At 47.2% G+C, this 20,598-nt stretch overlaps 1 protein-coding gene across 1 annotated transcript in view; it reads right to left on the bottom strand.

The window, feature by feature from the left end:
* LOC111138609 (KIAA0319 ortholog) overlaps positions 1-19,459 on the bottom strand; it is a 66,210-nt gene extending 46,751 nt beyond the window's left edge. The window contains 6 exon segments of the mRNA XM_022490622.1: positions 3,896-4,044; positions 5,475-5,573; positions 8,250-8,442; positions 14,425-15,327; positions 15,329-15,342; positions 19,405-19,459. Of these exon segments, the coding sequence (XP_022346330.1) occupies positions 3,896-4,044; positions 5,475-5,573; positions 8,250-8,442; positions 14,425-15,327; positions 15,329-15,342; positions 19,405-19,459 (1,413 nt within the window).
* Positions 19,460-20,598: the final 1,139 nt, after the last annotated feature.

Below are 20,598 nucleotides of genomic sequence, written 5' to 3'. Positions count from 1 at the left end.
CTATCTCCTCTCAACTGCCTACTTGTACCAGGAAGACAGCTATTTTTTTTTTTCTTAAGATTTACTGATTTATTTGGGAGAGAAAGAGAGCAAACACATGTACACAAACACACATGTGTGTGAGCAGGGGAAGGGGCAGAGAGAGAGGGAGAGAACCTCACGCAGACTCCCCAGTGAGCACAGAGCCTGATGTGGGGTTTAATCCCACAACCCTGAGATCATGACCTGAGCTGAAATCAAGATACTCAACAACGGAGCCACCAGGCACCCCAGGAAGAGAGTTATTAACAAAGATTGCTCTTTACCTAAGAAATTCTCTACATTATAGGGCGCCTGCCTGTGGTTTCCAAACACCACCTTTCACCTTTCTGCTAGTGGTCTTTCTCCTTTGGTATTCTCAGATCCCTTCCCCTCTCTTTAGCTCATCATATAAGCCTCATGCTGCCTGTCTTTGGAATTTCCATGCCTGTGTGGATTCCCCATATGTACACTATTAAATTTGATTTCCTCTTGTTAATCTGCTTCCTGACAATCTGACTCTTAGTCCAGCTAGAAGGACCTTAAATGGCAGAGGAAATTTTTTGTCCCCAACACTTGCTGCCCTTACAAACCCAAACCTATGAAATAAGACGAAATCAGTGACAGTACTATATTTTGTCAATTCTAACAGTTACATATTTTCATACTTGTAGTACCCCTGGAATCAGGATGTCTTAAGTTGGCCAAGCACTGGGCAGGAATAGACGCCAGTGCTTGTGCGTACATATTAATTATGCAGAACTGGTAATCTTGGCTTGGAAGAAAGACAGTATGAAGCACTCTTCTAAGAAATATTGCATCCCCAGTGCTCACGATGATACACAGGCAATGTTATGTGGGAAAAACTCTGATAGCACTAACCGCCTTAACAAATGATTCAGTAGCAGTAGATCAAAACTGTAGGGAAATTTAAGAATACCTTAATTTATATTCACTTATAGTTCCTTTTTACCAATGTACAAGGATGATTTATTATAAAAATCTGTCCAAATAAATCTGTTTCAATATGAAGAAATTTTCTGACAAGAAAATGATGTGCTGTGGGTAACTGACAGAATTTTCTTCTTCCCTAGTGGTATTTAAAATAATAAGACCTCTTATAATCACTACCATCATAGTGTCAAAAAAAATGTAGTAATATTGGCACTTTTTGTCTGGCACTTTCTTCAGTGTGATCTTCATAACAACCCAGGCAGTATTATTATCTCTGTTTTAAAAATAATGAGGGGTTTCGATGCTTGGGTGGCTCAGTCAGTTAAGCTTCTGCCTTTGGCTCAGGTCATGATCCCAGGATGCTGGGATCGAGCCCTGCATTGGGGTTCTTGCTCAGTGGGGAGCCTGCTTCCTCCTCTGCCTGCTGTTCCCCCTACTTGTGCACTCTCGTGCGTGTTCTCTCTCTCTCTGACAAATAAATAAATAAAATCTTTGAAAAAAAATGATGAGGGGCGCCTGGGTAGCTCAGTCAGTTAAGCATCCAACTCTTGATTTTGGCTTAGGTCATGATCTCAGGGTCATGAGATCAAACCCCATGATAAGCTTCACACTGGGCACGGAGTCTGCTTGAGATTTTCTTTCTCCTTCTCCCTCTGCCCTTCCCCCCACCTCCGTCTCTGAAAAAAAAAAAAAAAGGTTGAAATTGAAGCTTAGAAAAGTTCACTGAGGGGAGCGTGGGTGGCTCAGTTGGTTAAGAGTCTGAATTTGGCTCAGGTCATGTTCTCAGGGTCCTGGGATTGAGTCCCCTGTCAGGCTCCCTGAGCAGGGAGGCTGCTTCTTCCTCTCCCTTTGCCCCTCCCCCTGCTTGTGTTCTCTCTGTCAAATAAATGAGTAAAATCTCAAAAAAGGAAAAAAAAAAAAGTTCACTGATTTGCCCAAGGCTGACAAACCAGTACTAGCGTTACTGGTCATCACTAACTCGGGAAAAAAATGGATAAGGCCTGCTGTCCTGCTTCCACTGTCGCCTCCCAGGCAATCTCAAGGATGCTGAACAAATAGAAAGCAGAGCTCCTGGCTGAGCTTCCCAACAAGGCTGCTGAACAAACTCAGGTAAACTTACCGCAAGAGAAGCCAGTCAGGAGAGAAAGGTTTGGAAAAGAGAATGGAAGAGGTTTGCTTTGGGTGCTGGCAGCAGGTGGAGGTGGCAGGCTTAGGCCTTACCACCTGACCTCTCCACCAGCAGAAGAGATGCCTCTTCACGGGGCGAGAGCTTCAGGGGGTATTTCCAAGAGAGCAGACAGCGTGTGGTCATAGACAGGGGTGGGCAGATGTTCAGCACACGATCATGAGTAGGAAAGGGAACGTGTGGGTGTGGAGTAGGGACTTCTAGGCATTACATCACTTAGAGCTTTTCTGGCCTGGTGGCTGGAATGTTCCAGTCACTGCAAAACATCTTAGTCAATGTCTCAGAAATAAGAACAATGGGTCTCAGGTAGAGCATCAGTTAAGGGGTCTTCTCTACTTCTGGTTTTAACTGTTGGGGTGTATGGTTGAGCAAGAGGCTAGTGACACAAGTACTTGCTATTTCGAGTACATCAAAGGCTTCCGGGAGTAAGCGCACCTGGGTAGAGGCTTCCTCATGAGTGTGTCGGAACCTTGCTGTGGTGCAGGTTGCTGTGTTCTCATCAAGGAGACTGTAGTTGCGCTGAAAACCATTCTTTTCCCACCCACACCTTAGTTCCCTCCCCTTTTACCCATAGACCCGGCCTTTTAGGAGACTTGCTTCCCCTCCTTGCACCATCCGTTCTAGAAGCAACCCAGAACATTTAGAAATTTTGGAGTGTAGGAGGAAGGGGGAGGAATAACAAAGAGTGGGACATACCCCAACCCAGGCTTCCTGGCCATTATTCAGGACTGATGTGGTAATCTAGGGGACACGAGAGGTTCAAATGACAAAGCTAGAACAAGTCCAAAGTGAGTCTGAGGGAAAACAATCCACGGGTTGGGGACATGCTGTGCCTCGCCATCACTGGACACTCTTCCCGAGGGCTGTGGGCAAAGTGAGCCTGGAGAGTGTGAAGGGGAGAACTGGTCATCCCAAAGCATTCCATTTCGGCGTGAAGACTTTGAGCTAAAGGTAATCAATGCCCAGAAGATTCAGGAAAAGGTCTATACCTCCCCCTCAACTGCCTACATCTACTTTGGAAAGGCAGCCGCTTCCAGGAAGAGAGCTATTACTAGAGACAGCTTTTTACCTAAGAAACTTATCTGTAAAACAGCACAAACTTTGTTTTTCAAACATTCTCTTCTTTCCTGTCAATGGCCTTTCTCTACTGTGTATCCCTAAACTGCTCCTCTCTTCCTTAACTCAGGATGTTATATATAAGCCTTAACTACCTGGCTTTGCTTTTGGGTCTCATATTCTCATATTTTTGTGGGGCTCCCACACATATGAAATTAGTTTTTCTCCTGTTGATTTGCCTTGTGTCAATTTGATTATTAGAGCAGCCAAAGAATCTAGAAGGCTGGAAGGAAAATTTTCCTGCTCCTGCAGGTATTAGAAGAGGCAACAAAAGAAGAGGGCATGACTGGCTAGGAGACGGAGGATTCCTTATAAGGCTAGCAGGAACTATTTTCTAGGGTCAGGTAGGCTCACTAAAGCTGTTGACCGCGACTGGCATATGTTAGGTGTCCACGACAGATGTTTCCGTAAGTGCGGGCTGACTTAGGGTTAGATTTGTGATGGCCTCAGCCACTGGGCAGCCTCCATTTGTGGGTCCTTAAAACAAGTTTACTTTACCAGATGCACCTGGAAAGGACAAGGAGTCTGCCAACAAAACTGAACACAACATTCTATGGAAGGAAGGCTTTGGAACTGCCAGAACTTGCTTTTGAGTCTTTATCAGAAAACAACTCAAATTACAAGAATGCCTCCTGTTCGACTTTGCTGACAAGCTCTGCCATCGACCCCTTGGAATACGGCTGCTGCCCACCCTGCAACCATCACTGGCCCAGGCCCAGGGGAGGCCAACGAGGGCCTCAAAGGGCCTTGTGTTACTGAGTTGACATAGACTAAGAAATCAGAAAGGAGTGCGGGTGATCTAAGGACAAGTCAGGAGATGGCTAACACTTCTCCGAGTCACAACAAGAGAGGCCATCAGATCACTGACTTCCAGAAAGTGAAGCGGGGAATGTCAGCATTCAGTAAGAGTCCCATAAGCTTCCCACCGAAGACCCCAGAAGAAGAAAACCTGATCGTGCAAACAACTTGCCACCAGTAACTTCCTTTCTGTCCAGCAAGGAAAGTGTGGTCTGAGATGGCAAGAGGATAGAAGGGAAGACTGGCCATCTCCCATCGGCAGTAACTGACCACTGTCTACCCAAAAGAAAAGCGAAGGGCAGCTGGGTCTCGGGGAACAGCATTCAGTCAGCTGCCCAGGATGCCGCCCTGGATGGTACCAGTGCCGCGGCCAGCCAGGCAGAGCTGCTCAAGAATCCCATGGATAAAGGCCAGTCCTCCACCAGACCTTTGGGCACCTTTGGCCAAATTAAGAAATGGCACTGCTCTGGGCAGCACCACTCCAAAGGTTCACCGCCTGGCAAGCAGACGGTGTGCCAAATTTCCAAGCCCTCAGCACTTTGGCAGATACACTTGCGCAATACACTTTCACAATTACATGGTACCTGGACGGCAATCCACTGCCATTTTCTCAGGGCAAACGGTTCTCAGTAACAAGGTTGTTTCCTAGTCTCAGTACCACAGCTAAGGGGGTCTTTGTTTAGTACAATAATATGAGCAAACAGTGGGCCTCCATTTCCTCAACATTAACAGGCACATGGACCACCTGTTACCAAGTCTTTTCAGCTCTGATGTGTTATAAGTTTTGCATTTTTTAAATACATAGGTAGTACTTTGTGGGTTAAATTATGTTTTGACATATCTTCCTATTTGACCCACAGAACAACCCTCTCTGAACTAGTTCTTATTATTTCCATTTTACATGAAAGGAAACAGAGTTTCAGAGTCAGAGCACAAGCCTGCCCTGCAGCAGCCCCTGCCACATCTGTGTCCTGCGAAGTAAGCACATTCCTCTCCAGGTTCCTTGACAAGACTCACTGATTTATTCAGTCTCTGAATTGCCAATTCCCTCGATAAGGGTCATGCTCTCTCCAGCTGCTTGCCTTTTGCCACCTTCCTGTTATTTTATGTCCTCAGTAAAGGATACCTTCCAAAAAAATTTCCATCGAAGGTTAGGTTGTATAGTGATAAAAAGGACTTTTAAAAGGCGGCTTAACAAGTTCAAAATGTTATAAATAGTACAAACCCACATAACCTAACAAACTCTGGATGGATCAGCTTAATACACCTAAAGATCTGAAAGAAATGCCCCTCCCAAGGTGAAAATTGGTGAGAATAATTGCTGTGAGTAACCCTCGAAGACGGGCAGAGGGCGCCAGGCTACCCGGCCCCCCGCTGTCACCGAGGGGAGGCAAGCTCTCACCTGCAGGCGGTGCGGGCACGACAGAAGCCTTCAGTTCCACCTTGCGCTCCGGCAAAGTCACAATTCGATTCTCGCCAGCCCACACCAAGAGTTCTTTCACTGCAAGTTGATTGGAAACAGTACAGTCCTTTATGCACAATAATGATGTTATATTACTGCCCAACGACAGATGTGTTACTTACTTACTCATTTTTTAAAGATTTTATTTATTCATGAGAGACAGAGAGGAGAGGCAGAGGGAGTAGCAGGCTCCCCACTGAGAAGGCAGCCTGACCCGGGGCTACATCCCAGGACGCTGAGATCATGACCTGAGCCGAAGACAGATGCTTAACCCACTGAGCCACCCAGGTGCCCCTAGATTTTTTTTTTAGATAAGATAACAGAACATATTTTTGTAATCGTTCTCTCTCTGATTTTATCTAAGACACATCCATCCTTCCTCTGGCTAGTAACCATACCATGACCTATATTCCATTGCAGGCCAGATTTCGTAAATTTTCATTCATCCATGGGCATTGACAAGGTGAAGAAAGTGATTTGGGTTGACTGAGCACAGTGTTGGGTAACAAGGGTCCTTTGTGGGTTGACTCTCTTTTCTCACTTACCGTCAGCACTTCTTGACTCCCTAGTATGTGCTATTTTTATTTAAAAACTGAGTGTAATCGTGTTTCTCTATCATAAGTCACACGCTGCTCATTTCTGATAGCAGCCTCGTGAATTACCGCTGATGGCTTTGCTCTTGGAAGCTTTCCAAGAGAAAACCCAGTCAGCCTCCATAAAAAGGCGATTTTAGCTCAGGCCATGGGACATTCATGCTCGTCCAAAGCACTTACCGTGAAAACAGCCCTCAGGACCACATTCATTCTCCTTCCCTACAACCAGCAGAACACTGCTGTGTTCAGCTGGCTTCAGTCTCGCTTGTGAAATACAGTTGGGACATGTCAAGACATTACCCAGAGAAAAGCAGAGTTTTGCTTAAAAAACAGAAGAAACCAAAGCAGAGTGCTCAAGACATCTCAGCTCGTTGGAGATGCTGGGGAGCCAGGTGGCTTGCTTAAGCCTGCTCCTGTCCTCACAGTCGGTACCCTGTCCTTCCAGTACCTTCCTGGGCCAGCTGTAGGGGCCACCTGGGTGTCTTGGGCTCCTTTCTCCCAACTCTTTGCCTTGAAATTCAGCAACTGTGGACCCAGAGGCGACACTGGTCCCAACCTATCATTTTACAGATGAGAGAACCGAGCCCTATAAAGGTCAAGTAATTGCTCAAAGTTATACGAATAGCTGACAATAAGAGATCCACCAATAATTAATTTAAATGTATTTATTTCAACAAACACACATACCAGATTACACTGTGCCAAGCTCGGCTCCAAGGACTTTAAAATGATCACTTCTTCTGAGCTTGTAACACCTCCCTGAACAGGTCCTATGAGAACCCAAGAATCCTACTTCCCAGGCTGGTTTCCTTCTCCCTAAACACCATACAGCCTCTCTTCTGCTATCACCTTTCTCTGTACACTAGCTCAGGATCAAAGTAAATCAACACAGCAGAGAGGGTCATCCCCACAGAACGGCTTGGGAAACAAGTCTCCAGTATCGCCTTCGTTAGTAACTCTAACGGGAGCTCCTCAGTGCTGCCCACGGTCTCTGCGAGCCCTGGCTCTTTCACGACACCTTCCTACATGGAAGTCTCTCTCCTTCCCTCAGCCCATGCCCTCCTCCTCATGTCCGGCCTCTCTGGCAAGACCACTCAGCCAGCTCTGCAGACTCCTCTGGCCCTCTAGCTCCTGATATAATGACATCTTCCAAGTTCCTGCCCAGGCCTCTCTCGAGCTCACCCACCACCATCCCCGGAAGGTCCCACGTGTGCCCTAAGCCTTCAGTCATCGCCTCTGTGCTGATGACGCCTGGTCCTCCATCTTTGGCCTGCTGCTCATCTAGCTTCTGGTCCCACACACTCACTGATCTCAGAGTCCTCAGGTCCTGCCAGTGAGCCACTCACCAAATCCTAGTGATTGCATCCCCATGAGAGCTCTTTGGGCTGCTTCTGTCTCCCCATCCTTGCGACCACTCCCCTCTAGTCCTAATGCATCTTCTTGTCTCCAATCAACTCCACATTATTTTCTTGAAAACAAATCTCATCATTTCATTTTCCTGCTTAAACTCATTCAGAGATTGTCCACACTTACCCGATAAAGCCTAAATTCCTTAGTACACATTACAGGTCTTTCAAAGTCTTACCCTTACCACTCCAGATTCACACCTTGCCCTTCCCTCTCACTCACATGCCCAGCTCCAGCCAGAATAACCTCCTGACAGCGCTCCCAAAAATGTCACAGTGCCCCACGCTCGGTGGGTTCTCACCGACTAGAACCATCATTATTGCTTTAACACATCGCTGCCCTGACCTGAACAACACACCAACCCCATGTCAGCTGGCTTGCTCTATCCAGCATCACTGCCTCTGGAAAGGCTTTCCTGGCCCTTCTGAAAGGTCAGGCGGGGTGTCTCCCTCCGCTCCCATCGCACCTGTCACAGCACTTACCACAGGATATGAAAACCAGATATTCGCCTGTCACTCGCATTTGCTGCCTTACAGATCACTGAGGGAAAAGACAAAGTTCGTGTTTTCGTGGCTGGTGTGGAGCACTGTTTCTAGCACAGGAGAGAGGCTTGACGACGCGCTGGGAGGGAACGAGCAAACCTTACCGTTGCCCTAGTGTAATCCGACAGCATGGTTTGCTACTTTTCTTCCAGCTGTATTGTTCCCACAGTTACCTGTCCGGGGAGCAGTGGTCGGAGATACAGGTTGCTCTGACGGGGTGGACTCAGCAGGGATGAGGCTAGCGGGACGGGTTGGGGCGCCATGATCCGGGCTCCTTGTGGGGACTGTGAGAAGTGGGCTCTCCTCAGTAGAGGCTGGGCTGAACTCCAGTCTGGCTGGAGAAGGATGACGGGAAGGCATTAGAACCTAGAAGATCAATCACAAAGACAAACTGTTAAGAAATAAAGAAAAAAAAACAAACCAAACAAAAAATCGTTGACCTCGTTGAGCAACACAATGTCACGGACCTTTTACATAAATGGTCTTCAAAATACCATGTCTACTATCACAGAATGCTACCATCTCTTTCTTTTTTAAAAAAAGATTTATTAATTTATGAGAGAGAACAAGTGTACGTGCATGTGTGTGTGAGTCGGGGTGGGGAGAGGAGAAAGAATCTCAAGTAGATTCCCCACTGAGTGCAGAGCCTGACACAGGGCTCGATCTCGGGACCCTGAGATCACAACCTGAGCTGAAACCAAGAGGTGGACGCTTAACTGACTGAGCCCCCCAGGCATCCCTAGACCATCTCTTTCAAATATTCTCTCTGCTATCTATTTTAAAAAATGTAAGAAAACTGTGGGGTAGACAGTTATTATAAGTGAATACACACAGGCAATCACTCGAGATGAAAGAGAGAAAATAACTGTAGTGGGCTTCTAAACTAGTCAGTAAGGTAAAAACTGAAGGCAATCTGGTAATTCAACAACCAGGCTTCTAGACTAAATAATCTCTATTTGTACCATCTATTGTGTATAAACTGTAACTGGAAGTTATAGTTCTAGTTAGCCAACTTAGAGGGTTTTTTTTTTTTTTAAGATTTATTTAATTATTTGAGTGGGGGAGGGGTAGCGGGAGAGGTAGAGAAGCAGATTCCACTAAGCACAGAGCCTGATGCAGGGCTCAATCCCACAACCCAAGATCATGACCTGAGCCGAAACCAAGTGTCAGACACTTAACTGACTAAGCCACCCAGGCGCCCCAGCTAACTTAGAGTTTTTAAATTATATACGATGTGCCGGAGAAGAAAGTTTCATCATATGATAATAAAATGCTTCTTCTGAGGTGCATCTGTCAGGGACCACAGGGCTAAGGAAGTGAAAGTCAGGCTAAGAACACATGAGACCCAGGGGGCAAGGTGCGGCGAGAAGTCACAGAGAGCAGAGCTCTAAGTCCGACGTGCTCCAGGGAAGGGGCCAGTGGTGGCCACGGAAATCGCACGCTGGTGACCCTGCTGCAGCTGAGGGACGTGCGGACCCAGCACACCTTTGTGCCTGGACACCTGGTCACTGGCGTCACTGCAAATACTCACTGGATACCAGACACCGCGGCTCCTAAAGCGCCAGGGAGGACCAGACAACTGGTAAAACCGTCCACAGCAAATTCCGGGAACAACGGAACCCTGAGTAAGGTAGGAGGGCCCACAGTGACCCCCCAACCCCTGGCTGAATAGACAGGCTCCAAGGCGAGCCACCCGGAAACATCCATAAGCCCAGGTGACAAACGGGCTACGAACACATGAACACGGGTACCAGAAAGGGAAAACTGCATCCGTCCCCACACCTCCCCATGCCCTCCCCACCCTCCCCTGTAGCTACAGCCCCCAGCACTGCTCTGCTGTCCTGCCCCCCACTCCCCTGCAGGGCATTCAGTAAACGTCCACCCCCTCTGCTCTGCTCCGCGTGACGAACCAGCCTGCCCCACTTTGGTGGCCCCCCCATCCGATCGGGAGACCCCACAGCCTCTGTAAAGATAAACCAGTTCTGTTTAGTTTTAGAGTCCTGAAAAATTACCACCAAGTTGAAATAAAGAACAGAGTCCACAGACAGTGGGGGGAAACATTAAGGTACCTCTCGAAGGGTTCACAGCCATCACCAGGTCATGGCTGAGGGGACAAGTCCACTCCTGCCTCCAGTCCAGACCACTTCCTTCCCGCTCATGGCGCCTCTCTAGGCTGGAAGACCTTGCCAGTTCCTCACGCACTCCTGGGCCCTATCTCCGTGACCTCCACACAGAGCTTCTGACTGGGCCATCAGCACGCAGGTCCTCCTTGACATACCCCACCCAAAGAAAACGGATCCTCTGTGGAAGCAGTGGGTACCCCCACCCCCCATTTTGGCCTTCAGTTTATAGCCTGGCCCCGTCAACAAGAGTCTCAAATGTCCCATTTCTTTTTTTCTATTCTTAATTACTTTTTTTTTTTTAAGATTTTATTTGAGAGAATGAGATCACAAACAGGCAGAAAGGCAGGCAGAGACAGAGAGGGAAGCAGGCTCCCTGCCGAGCAGAGAGCCCCATGTGGGGCTTAATGCCAGGACCCCGAGATCATGAACTGAGCCGAAGGCAGAGGCTTTAACCCACTGAGGCACACAGGCGCCCCTCTTAATTACTTTCTAAACAACTTCTTGTACATGCGTCCGTCTGATCTTGCCTACTTAAAAACAAAACTGCAGGAAACATCATTTATCCTCTACAAATTTAATCTGCATTTGTTTCAAAGTTCTTGAGTATGTTCTACTTGGTCACACTATTTTATGAATAATGCTGCTACGCGTCCTTGTATGCACAAATGTTTTCGTTCCTATTGCGTAAAGACTTAGAGGTTGAATGGCTGGGTCATACGGTGACTCTAGGTTTATCTTTTTTTTAAGGTTTTTGTTTTGTTTTTTGTTTTGTTTTAGAGACAGAGAGTGGATGTGCCAGCAGAGGCTGGGGAAGGGGGGGAGGGAGACGGAATCAGAATCCTAAGCAGAATCCATGCTCAGCACAGGGCCTCTGGTGGGCTTGATCTTACTACCTTGAGATCATGACATTCGGCCAACTGAGCCGCCTGGGTGCCCCATTAAGTTTATCTTCTTGAAGAACTGCTGGACGACTTCCCAAGGGCCTGTACCATATTATTCTCCCACCAGCAGTGCCTGAGGGTTCTCATTTCTCCATCCTTACTAATAGTTGTTCTTTTTCTTTTAAATTCTAGCTACCCAGGGGAAGGGGTATCTCACTGTGGCTTTGATTTGCATTTTCCTAAAGATCAATGCTGTTAAGTTAATTAAATAAGGAAGCCATTCTACCGAAGACAAGGAGAGATGTTGGAGGTGGGGGGGCAAGGTAGGGATCTAAATTCAGTTTTTGTACCGGAATATCCAGTTGTCCTAGTACTGTTTGTTGAAAAGACTATTCTTTACCCCATGGAATTTTCTGGACACCTTTATTTAATACAATTGTGTTATTTTATTTTTTTTTATTTTTTTTTAAAGATTTAATTTATCTATTTGGCAGAGAGAGATCACAAGTAGGCAGAGAGGCAGGCAGAGAGAGGGGGGGAAGCAGGCTCCCCACTGAGCAGGGAACCCGATGTGGGGCTCGATCCCAGGACCCTGAGATCATGACCCGAGCCGAAGGCAGAGGCTTAACCCACTGAGCCACCCAGGCGCCCCCAATTGTGTTATTTTAAATACTTTTTTGGTGAGAGAAATCTTTGTTTTTGTCATTAATTCCAAGCTTTTTACTTTAGGAGAATAAAATTATATTTCTTATGCTGCAGATCTAATGTTTATCAACACGAATTCAAGGATTATTTACAACTCCCTTCAGTTCAAAAAAACTTAATTAGAATGTAGGGCAAAATTTGTATTTCAGTGTAAAATAAACTACTGTCTATAGGTTCTCCCAGTTCTCTGGTTCTAGACTTTCTTGTATTTGAGCTATTGTACAACTTTACTAGTTGTAGGTAACTGATAATACTGCAAAATAACTCTTGTCTATAGACATGTAGACTTTCTCCTAGAAAAACCAGTTCTGGGGCGCCTGGGTGGCTCAGTGGGTTAAGCCTCTGCCTTCAGCTGGGGTCATGATCTCAGGGTCCTGGGATCAGGCCCCACATCGGGCTTTCTGCTCGGCAGGGAGCCTGCTTCCCCTGCTCTCTCTCTGCCTTCCTCTCTGCCTACTTATGATCTCTCTGTCAAATGAATAAATAAAATCTTTAAAAAAAAAAAAAACAGTTCTACCTCCATTTGCATATTTATTTCAATGTTCTAGATCTATGAATCTGGGGTTCAGTGGACTCGCTTGTAAAACAATTATAACTGATTAACTCATTAATTGTTGGGGGAGTAGAGACAAAGGAAGTTTTCCAAAGGATTGTCAGAACTTAAAGAAGACTCCCAGGGTCCTGGAGGCCAGCCTAGCCTGAAGCTAAGGTGGTTTTTGACTCTAGCACTAGCCTGAAGACAGCTGGGAGTTTCCTGGAGGAATGTCACACTCTGCCCGCCTCCAGTATTCGTCAGGGGGCTGCAAGAGGTAAGGACATTGAATTTTATCTGAATTTCCTTTTGCCTCTGTCCTGCACACCAGGAACTGCTGGCCATCTGGACCACAGCCCCCCATTTGACTGGAGCCCTTACCCTGGTTCGGGCCCAGGGGCAGCTATAGCCCCCATGAGCTGAGGTCTGCCGGTCGCACCCCTTCCCCAGCCCGGGTTCCACATTGGGAGATGCTGGAATTGCGCCCAGGACTTCTCTTGGCTGGGGCGCTGCACTGTCACCTGCTCACTGAGGCTCGAGTAAGGCGTGCGCATGCTCGTCTTGCTCTGAGCGGACGCAGCCTGGCTGAAAGAGGGAATCTCCACATTCGGGAGCGCTGGGTGCGCAGGGCACAGCTGCTGCTCGCGTGGAAGGACTACAGCCCCGAAGTCACAGACGCCTCTGCCAACGGCAAACTCTTACCAACACAACCCCCTTCCAATCCTTTGGAAAACTTCCTTTGTCTCTACTCCTTCAACTTCAAAGTCTATTACCAATGGCTCTTCACAATCCCAGTGCAGCTCCTTCTGCCCAAGGGTCCTGTCCCAGAGCCTGGATAAAACCACCTCTTTTGCACTGAAAATATCTCAAGAATTCTGTCTTTTTTTTTTTTTTTTTATGGAACGCTTCACGAATTTGCGTGTCATCCTTGCGCAGGGGCCATGCTAATCTTCTCTGTATCGTTCCAATTTTAGTATACGTGCTGCCGAAGCGAGCACGCAAGAATTCTGTCTTGATGGTTTGCTCTGGGACCTCACCGATCACATCAGTTCTCAGTGTGGCTAATGATTCCAAACAGACGGAGAGCTTCAGAAAGCAAGTGAGACCGGGAGCGTAACACCGGGAGAGCCGAGTCCAGACCTAGGGAGGGTCTCCTGAGGCCCTGGGGAAAGGCAAGAAAGAGAACTGAGAAAGGAAGGGGTCCACGAGTGCCGTGGGCCCACAAGTGCCATGGCTGTGTTTCTCATGGTCCCTGAATGCCGTCAGCAGGGCACCTTGGGCCCCCAACCCTGTGACTGCCGCCAAATCTGTTAATTAACAATTCCAGGTTTCCAGCTGGCTCAGCAGTGGAGCATGTGACTCTTGATCTCAGGGTTGTGAGTTCAAGCCCCACATTAGGTGAAAAGATTGGTTAAAAATAAGATCTTAAAAAAAAAAACAAAAAACACAATAATTCAACCAAGGGTTTTTGAGATCTAACTGGGCTTACTGAATGATTCATCAATTGGGCAGCGCCCTATCTAGCAATAGTAAGGAGCTCTAAAGGGTTACAGGAAGGATAAGTTTTTAAATGCAGGACAAGGCAATTGTAAACAACAACAAAAAGGGATTATTTCAGGGAAGGTCCCCTCCCTTTGGAGAACCAGAGGATCTCATTAGGGGCTTACCTCACTGGTGCAGGCTGGGAAGTTGGAGAAGGACGGACTGAGACTGCGTCCCTGGGGAAGGTTAACCGCAGTCAGGCTGGGTATTAAGCCCTGGTTTGGGGAAGGGGCCCTGATGACTGCACTTGGAGCCTGGGAGTTTTCTCTGGGGAAGTGTGCCGTGTCTACAGACCGGCTGCTGGGACGTCTGTAGATCCTTATTCCCTGGGGATACTGGGAGAGGCATCCCACGGGAGAAGTGCCGAGTCATCATCATGAGATGACTGGCTTGTGAGGGCAGAAATGTGTTTCTTTTTCACACTCTGGTCCCGAAGGCGCAGCAGAGGAACAAGATGCGTCTGGCTCCCGGAGGCTGTGAGGGTTACATTCTGATGTGTCCAGCCCCCGGCCTCCCGCCCGCACAGCCCCTCCATGCACCGCCCACCCTGAGCTACCCAGCCCACCTCTTCCCCAGAGCCACTGCTAGATGCGTCCTGGAGCCCAACAGTCTCCCTTCCCAAGGCCTCTCTGGAAGGTGGAGCTGTCACCCAGGGCAGCGACGTCCTGCTCTCCGAGGATCGTTTTGGGGCCGGGGTCCGTGCTGACCCATTCAGCGGATGGAGCACAGGATCCTTCTGCTCCTGGGCGGCCCCGGGCAGGCCGTCTCCAGCAGAGGGGATGCCCGGGAACAGGCCCCAGTCCATGTACTCGTCACTGCCTCTGGGCTCCTGCTTGCTGAGGGGCTGGAAGGGGTCCTGCTCAGGGTCCCTGTAGTCATCGGAGTACTCCGACATCTCCTCTGGGCCCCACTCAGGGTCCTCCTGCTCCTCGGCGGCCCCGGGCAGGCCGTCTCCAGCAGAGGGGCCACCCGGGAACAGGCCCCAGTCGGTGTACTCGGCACTGCCTCTGGGCTCCTGCTTGCTGAGGGGCTGGAAGTGGTCTTGCTCAGGGTCCCTGTAGTCATCGGAGTACTCCGACGCCCTTCTCAGGCGGAGAGCGGGGCCCAGAGGAGACAAGTCCTTTCTGAGACCCTCAGGAGAGTCCCCCCAGAGTCCCGAGGGGGACCTCCTGCGGAGCACCATCTCCCTGTAGCGGAGGAGCTGCCAGGGCCTGCGGGCCGGCCTGCCCACGAAGGTGAGGTAGGACCTGACGGAGCCCATCTCCCTGGGCTCGCAGCTCTCGGAGCGCGGGCAGCTCACCAGGTAGCAGCGGCCCTCAAACCACCAGGCCAGGTCACAGAGGGCCAGGTCACAGCACGCGGCCGTGCAGTCCGCCACGGGGCTGGTCTGAGGCACCCATGCGATTCGGGTAGTTTCCAGGTTTGGTGAAATGACGGCATTGGCGAATGTCCTCCCCTCGCTGCACGGGGCCACAGGCACAACCTGCAAAGGACACAGTCTCTGATGAGGAAAGGAGCCAAGTCGTGTCTGGCCAGCCCATAAACAACCAGCATTTCCAGCAGAAATTCCCCTGCTGTACCTCACAGTACCCCCCTCATTGCCACACCCATCCACGCGTCCTCCTCCTGTCCCGCCCCTCCACCCCGTACCTGTCCTGACACTCACCCACCTGCCCACTGGATGCTCCATCCTCTCTCTCTCCATGTTCTCTCACTGGGGCCCAGAAGAATCCTTTTCCATCTGTTGCTGCTTTTCTATTATTTATAATATTTTGCTCCTCACCCAAAATTCAGTTATAAAGGTTTAGTTTAGGGATATCACATTATTGCTGTTGTTAAACTGATTTCTTTAAAGGATTTTATTTCTTTATTTGACAGAGAGAGACACAGCAAGAGAGGGAGTACAAGCAGGGGGAGTGGGAGAGGCAGAAGCAGGCTTCCAGCTGAGCAGGGAGCCCACCCCACGTGGGGCTCGATCCCAGGACTCTGGGATCATGACCTGAGCTGAAGCCAGGTGCTTAATGACTGAGCCACCCAGATGCCCCTGATTCTTTTTTTTTTTAATCTCACAGGTTATTCTGATGATAGCTCAACTGACAGGGAAATATCAAAGGAGAGAAAAACTTGTCCTCAGTACAGGTCTGTAACAACTAGTCTTTTGGTTTTCTTTTTTTGCTCCCCCTCTAGAATTTTTAAATAATTATTATTTTTTATTATGTTAGTCACCATATAGTACATCATTAGTTTTTGATGTTGTGTTCCATGATTCATTATTTACATATAACGCCCAGTGCTCCATGCAATACCTGCCCTCCTTAATACCCATCACTGGGTTTACTTTTAAAGACTTTTATTTAGCAGAGAGAGAAAGTGAGAGAGCACAAGCAGGAGGAGCAGCAGAGGGAGACAAAGAAGTGGGGCTCGATCCCAGGACCCTGAGACCAGGATCATGACCTGAGCTGAAAACAGCTGCTTAACCGACTGAGCCATGCAGGCACCTCTGCAGCAACTAGCTCTAATCAGATTCTAAATAGCTACAAATATTTCCAGTCAGCAAACTGGGCAAGTGTGAGGGCAATGCTATCCCCCACCCCAGCTGTGTTCTGCAGATGCAGTGGTGCAGGCCCATGAGACACAGTGACAGCAAGTGGCACTTTCAGAACCTTCTGCAGCAGTCTCTCATTCCCCGAAAGCCAAAGGCAAAGTCACTTTTATTCTTTGTTGGTAGAGGTCTCTTTACTTGTGAGGGCTCGTCACTGACAATTTTTTAAACTACTGTTACTTTCCTCATAGTGACAATCAGAGAGCACTTCTAACTGGAGGGAAGAGAAATGGAGTCCCTTTTATTTTTACCTGTGTACACATGAGCATCATTATACACTTTTAAGAATTGGTCAGTGTCAAACACTGGCTCTATAGGAAAGTCTAATTGGTCCAATTTAAGAGGAATTAGATGTAATAGATATGCATCTTTCCAAATGAATAAGCTAGCAAGGAATTATTTTAATTCAACTGGAAGGATATTTTCTCAAATGCAAATCTATTTAGTAGTTTCAGCTTTTATTTTCTAACAAAAAGCTTAATATCAGATATAGAGAGGGAAAAAAGACCTCCAGCTGAACATAAAAAAAAAATCTCTAATTAAAACCAAGTGATGAAGGGTGTACAGCAGACAGTTAATCTCTGACTCCCACCTATACTCTCAAAAATACTGCCTTTATTTGTAAAGATACCACTACATCTCTGAGTGGCCTTTAAATGAAGACCCACGCTAGAAACTTCTTTCAAACACACATGGTAAGATGTGCTTCATTTCCCTGGAAAAATTGTGAGGTCATCTTCTTTTGGACAGTGTGAGCCACAGAAATGGCCTTGTTTCATTTCTGGTGTTGGCCACCAGGCAGCTCTAAAGCTACTTATAAAACTGTGTCAGAAACCACTATCCAGAAGGCAGGCTTTGCTCCTAAAGCAAGCAAACTGTTTCAGTGTCTACAGAGAACTGGCCATGGCAGAAGCCTTGGAAGAGCTTAAAGCAGTTTTCAATCAGGTGGAAACTGCCATACACTTCTGGGAGTTCATAATCCCTTTGTTTTGCAAAAACATCACCTGAATGATCTGTATGGACAGAAGTACCTAACGCAGAGGTCTTAGTGCTCAATGAAGAAGTCTGAGAGGGTTTCTAACAACTAAACCATGCTTCTCTTGGGCCAAGTGGCCGTAATTACTTCAGACTCTCTCAGACTCACTCCACGAAAGCTCTTGAAGAGACCAGAGAAGACTCACCCATGTTCATACCCTCTACCATTGTCCCCGCCCAATCTAGGATCATAGTCACTCCATGATTGCTGACAAATCGGTAAAATCATTGGTTAGCATTTTGTTAAAGGTAGAGTGGACAGAGAGGGAAGACAGGCAAACTGCACATAATGTTACTAATAAAGTAATTCAGGAATTTTAAATTAATGGAAAAATTACAAGAAAAAGACAGAAAGGAATGAAAAAGTGGGGATTTGGGAGGGGAAAAAAAAGTGTTCAAATATTAGTAATCTCTGGGGGAATGACAGGGCTTCTCCAGTGGCAGGGTTTTCTGAGGGGGCCCCTCCATGCTCTACAACAGTGCTTCTAATGGTGTAGCTGCTTCGGACCCCTGAGCCACACCTGCTAGGTGTTCTGGTTCCGTAGGTCTAAAGCAGAGGAAACTGCATTTTAACAAAGATCACTCTCCGTGTTAAAAAGAAACAGGCCCAAAATGGAATCACTTATGTTAAGCTCTACTGAGATGACCTATTTGTAACTGCAGATTCTGCCTCTTCCACGAATGCAACTGAAACTTCTCAGTCTGGACAGTGTAGATCCTACACCTGAAGTCATCTGCATGGTAAGACTCTGACTTCCCCTGAGAAAAAGTGACCTTGCCTACTTCTCCCTGTAAAATCATTCCATTTTGTACAGCTCCTTCAAGCTCCCTTCTACCTTCTCAACGGAATGCTGCCCAGGTCACGAATCCTTGAATAAAGCTAATTAGATCTTTAAATTTACTCAGTTGAATTTCTGTTTTAACATAGGTAAGCCTCATTATGGCTTCACCACACTTGGATAATCCCCGCGCACAAACTTAGGTTCCCCGGCCCTATCTCTACTCTCAGTCCTCGGTAAATTCAAACGGGCCAAGCCAGGACACCAATCACCAGCACTGCAGCTCACCAGTGATTTCCTGTCATGGGTATTTCCACACTGAGCAAGCAGAGCAGAATATATGAAAATAAAGATTTATGATAAAAGAGTGTGGTCATTTGCTTTCCAAAAAGATCTATTATGCAATTATTTTAAATAAATATATAAAGTTTTCCTAGTATATACAAACTGTGACCTTATGTTTTCAAAAATCGTCATGACAGGTGTGCCTGCGTGGCTCAGTGGGTTAAAGCCTCTGCCTTTAGCTCAGATCATGATCCCGGGGTCCTGGGATGGAGTCCCTGCTGAGCAGAGAGCCTGCTTCCTCCTCTCTCTCTGCCTGTCTCTCTGCCTACTTGTGATCTCTGTCAAATAAATAAATAAAATCTTTAAAAAAAATCATCATGACAATAAAAAACTATTTAAATTCCCATTTCCAGAAAACCACTGGCGCATGAGGTTGGACTTTATGCCTTTTACATGTAAAATAATTCTGCTGGGAAGCAAACACATAGCACCTTCATTTCAGGTTGATCTGAGTTGTTTCGTTGTTTATTACTTTCTGAAGTAGAGGTCAGTGATTCATCCGTCTTACTTAACACCCAGTGCTCATTACATCATGTGTCTTCCTTCATGCCCATCACCCAGTTACTCCATCCCACCACCCCCAATCCCTCCAGCAACCCTCAGTTTGTTTCCTATGATTAAGAGTCTCTTATGGTTTGTCTCTTTCTCTGATTTCGTCTTATTTTATTCCTCTTTCCCTTCCCCTAGGTTCATCCCCTAGGTTTTGTTTCTGATCTGAGTTGTTTAAGCCAAAGACAGGAAGCTCATGTGTGATGCTAGGGTCTCCAGGGTGAGGGTTTCCTACCTGCAACAGTGGCCAGCAGCAGTAAAGAGGAGAGCACACTGGTGGGGGGTGCCATTCCGTCTCACACAGTGGATGGAGTCCAGCTTCCAAAGAGACCCTGGAAGGCCTCTGGTGCAGGCTTCCTTTGATGTTTCTTAGGAACTAGATTTGAACTCAAGAACTTCAAAGGAAAATCAGAAAGCAGACAGGAAGAAGAATAAGTAAATGAGAAAAAAGAAAAAGAATAGGTAAATGAGGAAACACACAAGATAATTTCTATGACTTATCCATCTCACTGGGAAGCCTATCCTGTTAACACCTCAGGGTCATATTCCAGGCAAACCGTCCACTCTAAGTTTGTGCAAACAGAAAGGACAATTCCTGGGATGAGGCAGAGGCTTTCACGCTTTTGTAGGGTCCAAGGGCAGGCAGCCCCAAAATGGGCCACTTGTGCATGAACACTGTTTTGAGTTAAAAGCAATCCAAACCCAGCAGATTCAGGAGAAACTCTATCTCCTCTCAACTGCCTACTTGTACCAGGAAGACAGCTATTTTTTTTTTTTCTTAAGATTTACTGATTTATTTGGGAGAGAAAGAGAGCAAACACATGTACACAAACACACATGTGTGTGAGCAGGGGAAGGGGCAGAGAGAGAGGGAGAGAACCTCACGCAGACTCCCCAGTGAGCACAGAGCCTGATGTGGGGTTTAATCCCACAACCCTGAGATCATGACCTGAGCTGAAATCAAGATACTCAACAACGGAGCCACCAGGCACCCCAGGAAGAGAGTTATTAACAAAGATTGCTCTTTACCTAAGAAATTCTCTACATTATAGGGCGCCTGCCTGTGGTTTCCAAACACCACCTTTCACCTTTCTGCTAGTGGTCTTTCTCCCTTGGTATTCTCAGATCCCTTCCCCTCTCTTTAGCTCATCATATAAGCCTCATGCTGCCTGTCTTTGGAATTTCCATGCCTGTGTGGATTCCCCATATGTACACTATTAAATTTGATTTCCTCTTGTTAATCTGCTTCCTGACAATCTGACTCTTAGTCCAGCTAGAAGGACCTTAAATGGCAGAGGAAATTTTTTGTCCCCAACACTTGCTGCCCTTACAAACCCAAACCTATGAAATAAGACGAAATCAGTGACAGTACTATATTTTGTCAATTCTAACAGTTACATATTTTCATACTTGTAGTACCCCTGGAATC

This window comes from Enhydra lutris, unplaced genomic scaffold (assembly GCF_002288905.1).
Source record: "Enhydra lutris kenyoni isolate GAN:26980312 unplaced genomic scaffold, ASM228890v2 scaffoldscaffold93, whole genome shotgun sequence".
Taxonomy (NCBI): domain Eukaryota; kingdom Metazoa; phylum Chordata; class Mammalia; order Carnivora; family Mustelidae; genus Enhydra; species Enhydra lutris.
Note: the sequence above shows the minus strand (reverse complement) of the source record. Positions and strands in the feature narration are given on the sequence as shown.